This window comes from Herpailurus yagouaroundi, unplaced genomic scaffold, assembly GCF_014898765.1.
Source record: "Herpailurus yagouaroundi ecotype Mexico unplaced genomic scaffold, PumYag 28, whole genome shotgun sequence".
NCBI lineage: Eukaryota > Metazoa > Chordata > Mammalia > Carnivora > Felidae > Herpailurus > Herpailurus yagouaroundi.
In genome coordinates, this window is record NW_024412376.1 from 26,823,280 (window position 1) to 26,831,359 (window position 8,080).

At 42.1% G+C, this 8,080-nt stretch overlaps 2 protein-coding genes across 7 annotated transcripts in view; one reads left to right on the forward strand and one right to left on the reverse strand.

The window, feature by feature from the left end:
• The window catches only part of MARCHF1 (membrane associated ring-CH-type finger 1), an 889,619-nt gene that overhangs the window by 867,902 nt on the left and 13,637 nt on the right, over positions 1–8,080 (forward strand). For all 6 annotated transcript variants that reach the window (XM_040471208.1, XM_040471222.1, XM_040471216.1 and 3 more), the window contains one exon: positions 4,910–5,057. In XM_040471208.1, the coding sequence (XP_040327142.1) occupies positions 4,910–5,057 (148 nt within the window). The remainder of the gene's footprint in view (positions 1–4,909; positions 5,058–8,080) is intronic.
• The window catches only part of TMA16 (translation machinery associated 16 homolog), a 76,275-nt gene that overhangs the window by 20,520 nt on the left and 47,675 nt on the right, over positions 1–8,080 (reverse strand). The window lies entirely within an intron of this gene.

The window sequence follows — 8,080 nt, forward strand, 5'->3', positions numbered from 1 at the left end:
AGGAATAAAAAGTACAGCATAGGGCATATAGTCAGTGGCGTCATAATTGTGTTGTATGGTGACAGATGGTAGCTACACTTGTGGTGAGCGTAGGGTACCATATGGACTTGTTAATCACTATGTCGCACACTTGGAACTAACCTAACATTGTGGGTCAACTATTCTTCAATTAAAAAAAAAAAGAAAGAAAGAACCACAGCCCCATACCAGTAGACCCTCTAGAAACTTCACCAATATTATAAGCCTCAGAACGCTTACTTACTATCCTCTGGCACAATATATCTTACTAAAGCATATAGATAATGTAATAAACTTTAGACGCCCCGGATATTATTTTTACTCACATGAAGTAAAACTCTGCTATGTAAGTCGGTTCGGAAAACTTTAAGTGCTCTGACAGGGAGTGACAGTTAAGTGTGGTTTTGCATTTATGCGGGGTTGTTGAAATATCCAGGAAGAGCTTGCTCAGCTGGCTGGCTGGGAGCTCCTGGATCTGGCTCTACCAGTGGGCTGGAAGGCACTGTTCTCGGTACTAGTACAGTTTGGGCCTGGCGCCACCTGGTGGTAGTTATTTGCTCCATCATTCTGTAGCTTTGCTGATAATCCAGTTTCAATGGCTGTTAAGAAAATTAGAAAATGTAGTGGAAACTATGTCAAGGAAGAAAAAGAAATGGACTTAGTAAAGCATTCCTTAGCCCGTGTATTTTGATAGTGTGCAAATAAGCGTCCTCTATTCTTCTCTGATACAAAGATTTACAAAAGCATTCTTATTGGATGGTACTTTTTAATTTATATGTTAGGACAGAATAAGAATACAAGTGACTTAAACTAGAAAACCTTCACAGTTTGATTCAGCCAGCACAAATGGAACATTTCACAGAAACAATGTGAGTATAAATGCATCAATTTATACTCCAATTCAGAAGTCCTCAGAAAAAAATCTAGTTGTATAATTCTAAGTGAATAACAGAGTTCTGCTCAATTCTTTCCATTGTTGAGGGGTTTCCATAAGGGACCAAAGGCCAAGAGCAATAAAGCAGGTACCAAAGACCTAGAGATCCAAAGACAGCAAGGTCCAAGACCACCCACGTAGGAGGTGCTAAGATTTTGCCACACTGGTTTTGCCAACATTAGCTAATCCCTCATTTTGGAAGTGTAAAAGAGGACTGAGCAACTGACCGGGGGTGGACAGGGGGGTTGGCGGTGCAAAGAGTCATAGACAGCTGGACGGTGTGCTGTAGTGTATCACTGACCCTTGTCCCTCAAGGAAGGGAAAGGGAGCTGCTGACTTATTTCCACCAGCTTCCTTGAGTCTCCTTGGAGAGACATGTGTCGTCTTAAAACTGAGGGATTTGTAGATGGATATGTGACTCAGGCCTGAATAATCTAGAGAGGAATGGCAGTGACCCTGCTGTCCCTGCTGGTAGTAAGACAAAGGTGAGGTTGTTCCCCTGGCAGAGAGCTGTGTGTCATCAATGACGGGCCAGACGTTAGTATTTTCTGTGTGCCTTTGGGCAAGGCCAACGCAGAGACGTCTCAGAAGTGGTGCATGAGAATTTGCATCCCAAACAAACACCCAGGTGATGCTGACACCACACTGCTGCTGAGCAGGGGCCACACTGACGGAGGGGGGCGGGCAGCTCTCCTCTCTGATATCCCCCTTCAGAGAGGTCCCGGTGGTAAACATCGGACTGGGGTCTGATGGGCATCGGCACACATTATTTTGTACAAGTGGATGGGGGTGGGGTGAAAATGCTGTGTGCATTCCTACAGATTATCGCTTTCCTGTAACAGAATATTTTGTGAACTGATATTCAATTTCACCATCCCAAATATTAAGTTAGAGCCCTTTCATGATAGCTTTGGTTTTGTTTTGTTTTTAATGTTTATTTTTGAGAGAGACAGATCATGTGCAGGGAGGGGCGGGGGGTGGACAGAGGATCCGAAGGGGGCTCTGCACTGACAGCAGGGAGTCCCATGCGGAGTTTGAACTCACAAACCGTGAGATCATGACCTGGGCCAAAGTTGGCCACTCAACCCACTGAGCCACCCAGGTGCCCCTCATGACAGCTTTGTTAAAAGATTTCTATCCTTGCCTTTCAATCCATTCCTCATTGTAAAGCCTTACAAAATGTATTCAAACTTTATATATAAACCTGAAAACACAAGAATACGGGTGAACATCTTACAAAATACACTGATTTCTGTTAATGCTCAGTGCTGAATATTGTGTGCAATAATGTAATTATTAGAAAGAGGGCACTGTGGTATTGCATTCACCAATTGCATTTACCAATTTACCACTGTGGTATTGCATTGTGATGTCTCATGAATTCCAGAATAGTCCCTGTAAGAATTTATAAAGGAAAGCAGGGAAGTTTGATGGTCCCTTTACACTTCGCTTCTCCTTAAAATGCTACTGAGATTAGGAAGTGACAACTTCAGACCTTCTATTGTCTGGAACCAGAAGGAATCTTTACAAACGAGTTGGCCCATCCTTGTCAGCCCCATTCATATTTTTTTTTATTTGAGGCTCATTAAATTTGAAGAATGTGTTCTCAGCCACCTCATCAAAATGCTCCTTAGACTTAAGAAGACACAATTCTTAAGGTTCTTTTTTAAGCCAGTTTTACAAGTGACGGTTGATTTGGTAGGGATATTTTGTTACTGAACATGTTTTCATCCGCTTGGAACATTTAGGAAATGTGAACGTGTAAAGCTGCCTTTCTGCACCATCCGGCAGTTTTTATTTGGTCATACTGGATATAAAGATAATTCACAACGGTCCTTAAATCACGAAATGCTATTGCCAAATGATAATATTCTGTTTTACAATGAGACAGGTTATTCAGATTAACGTGACAGTAAATCAATGACAAAACAGATTTTTAAACATCAGTCTTTCACAGAGATGGTATGAAGTTTAGATAAAAGCCAAGATACACATATGAAAACCTTCTCAGTTCAGTGTTGATTAATTACACGTAGAGCCTAGACTGAAGCATCTGGTTCTCCCATAGCCGCATTACCAAGATTTCTCCATTATTTGTTTGATATAATCTATAAAATACAGTTTAATCAAAAAAGAAAGTACAAGATGAAGTGTGAATTTTTCATTGGTTCTAACAGACCCTTTATAAGGAAAACTGCGTGATGACTAGCCAGTAGGAGAGGAATGGATGGTGTTTGGAAATATAACATTTATTTCTCTAAAGTGTTTACAAAGCTTTCTGGCGCATCATGACCAGATGTTAAGTATTGTGCTTTCTTACAAATGAAATTATAGGATCTTAATTGTCAGAATGGAAGGCACGTTAGGAAGTATCACTTTAACTCTTCTATCAGGTGTTGCATTTGACAGCAAGTAGCAGAGTTCTGAGAAACAGTGGCTTAATCAGACAGGGCTTTATTTTCCCTGCATATAAAGTGGGCATCCAGAGAGGAGCTGTTGCTCATCAGGCTGAGGCCTGTCCAATTCTCAAGACTTTCCCTGGAGCTTGCAAGGAGCTGTTGGGACTCCTACCATTAATTATGAATTCCAGGTAGCAAAGAAGAAAAACTGAAGGAAAGGAAGAAGGGGAAGTTCCTGTGCCGGGAAGACAAGAACTCAATATCCCAGTAGATAGTCATCTCATGTCATTGATGGAAACCAGTCATTGTCCACCTCTGTCAGGGAAGGTTGGAAGGCAGCTTTTAGCTGGGCACAATGCCAACGCTCACAGAATTAGTCTGTTAATAAAGGAAGAAAAGAAGGTTCCTCTCCCCATACCTCTCTGTTACAGTCTCTGCCACAATCTATATCTTACAGAGATGAGGCGATTGGCTTAGAGAGGTTAAGCAACTTTACCTCTGTCTCCAAGCTGGTGGCAGAGTCAGAACTTACGGAGCATGAACATATGCCCTCTTGTTTTCCACTGAGGACGTGGGGATGGGTGGGAAAGGAATGGGGGTCTTCTGAAGTTCTAAGGAGTTTGCTTTAGCAAGAGCATAATAAGAATGGGGAAAAGAAATCACGGATTCTTCAAAGTTTGGCACATCGATGTGACAAAAATCACAGCGATTTGATTTCCCTTTAGAAATGGTGCAGCGAAAAATAAAGGCACAATTCCTAACACAAAAATGAAGTCATACTGTAACCGTCAAGGCATTAAAATTTTGAGTCTGTTTCTCCAAAGTAAATAATGGACATGTTTCCTCATACAAACCTGAACTTACTACAGTAAAAGTTGTGGTCCTCTTCCTCCCCCAAGAGGGATCAGCCCTCAACTTCCTGAGGAGTGTGCCTAAGGGCCAGTGATTTTGACGGTAGTGGTAGCAGAAAATCAAGATTGTGCTTGAAGGGCCTTCCTCGGATTCTTTCCCATTGCCCAGATGGTAAAATGTGTTCTCTCGGAAAAGGGCTGTGAACAGATGTTGACTTTCACAGATGCCATTCAGCCGTTCAAGTACCTGTTAATGTACATACATTCAAGAATGCAACACTATATCCGGTTATGTGTTAATCTGAGAAGAGATTACTTATTACTACTTATAATCTAGTACCACAAAGGAGGGAGATATGCAGAAACCTGAAGGAAATGTTTTCCAAAAATTGTACAGCCGTAAAACTATCCCATCCGTGTTATAGACAAGAAAACTTCAGGCCAGCAAAACAGAAATTACTTGATTTAATTTGTTTAGGAAAATATTTGTTTTCATTTTAATATATATTTAAGTTATATATAACTCCAGGGGTTATGATCTCATATCTTTCCCAACACAAAGACGTATTTGAATGTTGTCGTGTCATCTGAAATTGCAGATATCTTATGTTTCTCCTCCATTCATGGTCAAAGTCTGGCATATAAATGGGGGGCCAAGTTTCCTAGTCAGAAATTCAGTATTGTAAGTGATTCATTTACAATTACAGTGGGAGAAACTACAGATGACCACCAGCGAAAGGAGGAAAATATTCTGCTCTGTCACATTCCACGTAATCGCGATCACCTGTGTGGTTTGGTCTTTGTATGTATTAATAGATCGGACAGCGGAAGAAATCAAGCAAGGCAATGATAATGGTAAGAGCATGTCTCTTTTCTTTTTTCCTCCTATTGGTTTCTCTGATGACATCAGAGGTGGGTAGGGAAGCTATTTCCCCTGTTAGGTCTTCATGTGTGATAAGCTAGCAAAAACCAGTACTGGCAATTGAATCATCTCCAGTTATGTTATAAAGACTCTGATTGAATGCCTAGGGTCCCACGCTGAGGTATGAAATTTATCAAGTCCACATAAACATTGGTAGAGAGAAATATATAGAGGTCATGCATCACTTCAGGCTTTTCAGGAACTGATTAAGAATCATGTTCTGCCTAGGGAGCCTGGGTGGCTCAGTTGTTAAGTGTCTGACTTCAGCTCAGGTCATGAACTCATTCATGGCTTGTGAGTTCAAGCCCCACATCAGACTCTGTGCTGACAGCTCAGATCCTGGAGCCTGCTTCAGATTCTGTGTCTCCCTCTCTCTCTGCCCCACCCCTGCTTGCACTCTCTCTCTCAAAAATGAATAAACATTAAAAAAAATTTTTTTTAAATCATGTTCTGCCTGATGTGAAAAAGCAAACAGTTGTGAAAGTGGAAGTTTTTTCATTTAGTTTAATTCACTATAGTCATTGCTTCTTTTTTTTTTTTTTCAACGTTTATTTATTTTTGGGACAGAGAGAGACAGAGCATGAACGGGGGAGGGGCAGAGAGAGAGGGAGACACAGAATCGGAAACAAGCTCCAGGCTCTGAGCCATCAGCCCAGAGCCTGACGCGGGGCTCGAACTCACGGACCGCGAGATCGTGACCTGGCTGAAGTCGGACGCTTAACCGACTGCGCCACCCAGGCGCCCCAGTCATTGCTTCTTTTAAACCATGAATAAGACGATACTCTACTAGAGAAATGTGTTATACCTTATTAATTAGTACCATGTAATTTGATAGGAGTAGATTAGCACTATGGTTTGAAATTTTAGCCATACTGAGTTTAATTGTGAAGGGTGGTGTCAAGCCTACAGAGAAAGCTGTTTAAAAAATCATTAAGGCAGATTCTAGGATCTGAAAAAGATAGGTCATTTAAAGCAGAATAAAAAATAGACTGTTTATTTTCACTTCTGAATGTACTCAGCTCCATTTCTCATCAGGCTCTACCAGTTTCCGCATATGGCATAAATCATAGCTGGTAAAACAATGAGAAATATTCCCAGAACCACCCCCACCATCAACCCTTGAAAAAAACAAACAAACACACAATATTAAGCCACTGGTGAATTTAAAAAGAGAAATTGTTCAGATGATAACACTGTAAGTTTGTAGTATTCTCAAAAATGCCTATTGCTTCCCTCAAAGAAAGAAACTGAAAGAAATAAAAAGGTGACAGGAAGTTAGAGAGAGCAAGTGAGGGAAAGAAAGAAGAAGGAAAAGAATATTAAAAGCAAAAGTTCTGTTATTTCTGCCTTTCTTTGGGTTCCTAAGAGCAGGAGCAATGTGCCATTCTCACGCTTGCCCGCTCGGTGGCAGCAGAGAGCACCAGCGCGAGCTCTGGGCGCTGGAGAAGCGTCTGGGGAGGAAGGGACTGTGAGGACCCGCCTGCTGCGCGGCGATGTGGTGGCTAGGAAAACGGCTCGGGGCAGGTTGTGTTTGTGTTTCAGTTCCATATGACAGTGATATTTACAGAGTATACCAGACTAGACTGTTTACAACTACATTATGCATTACTCCTGAGATACTGGATTTTTTAAAAAATGCCTGTTACATCCCTGGAATAAGTTTCCTGAGGATAGGACTTTTTTTTTTTTTTTTTTTTTTTAACCCACGCCCCCTATACTTGCAGGGACGGGCCCAAGCTAAGTAACAGAAAGTGTGCCATACACAGCAGTCATGTATGTATAGAACAACAGCGAGGCACCCCACCACCACCCTCACCTTAGCACACCCCGGTATAAGATCTTCAGACTCAAGTGTTTTCCTAGCGATCAAGGGCAGCCCTGACAGCTAGGGATCAGTAGTTGTAGATGTCTGATTTAGAGTTCAGTGTTTGAGAATCATAGATCGGCCCCAGTGTAGCCCTGCCTTCTCCCAGCGGTCACCATGATACCAGCAGGGCTCCTCCTGTTCTCCTCTGGCCACATGAGAGGGAAGGAAGATTATGAGCACCTGTCCTGGACAAAATGAGAAGAAGCAATCTTGTGTCACCCATATACAGACAGTCTAGAACCTCTCCCTTACATTCATTTACTCAATCCCACTTCTGAGACAAGTGAGTGAACAGTGATCATTTCTCCTACAATGAACAGGACTATCTCAACTTCAGCCAACCAAAGTCTCCAGAACCCAAGAAACCCTTGTCCCCAAGCTTCCTTCCATTTATCTCTGCCTGCTCATTCTCCAGTGCTCCTGGATACCCTTATGTCTTCAGTTGTCATTGCTATGCTGAGAACCAAACTCCAAATTTATCTCCAGCTCGTACTGCACTCCAGATCAGGCATCGACCTCCTGAACATCTCCATTTAAAGGTCTTCCAAGCACCCCAAACTCAATGTGTCCAAACTTTTAATCTACTACCACTGTCCACCCTAACACCTGTGGGAAAGGCATTACTACAAACACCTGTTGCCAAATCCATTTGGACTGTCATTTCTCCTCTCCCTCTCCCCAACTTCTGCCTTCAGTCAATCACCAAATCCTATTATTCTGCCTCATTGGTCTCTGGAATCTGTCCCTGTCTCTCTTTCCTGACTGCCCTCATCCTTGTGCAAACTATCCTTTTACTTGAACACTGCAACAGCATCTTTACTAGACCTTCTCCAGTTCTGCCCACCTTTAACCCATGCCCAATAAGGTATTCATTGCAAATTTACAAAACACACATCTGATCACATTCTATCCCTACTTAGCCATTACTCTTAAAATGTATCCCAAACTCTTTAATGTAACTAAATTGCCCCCTTCTCTGCCCCCACCATGACCTGGTTGTAGCCAATTTTTCTGAACATTCGTTCAGCCCCACAAATGGGGCTCTAGACCTTTGCTCAGCTTTTCCCTCTACATGAAACCTTCCTCCAG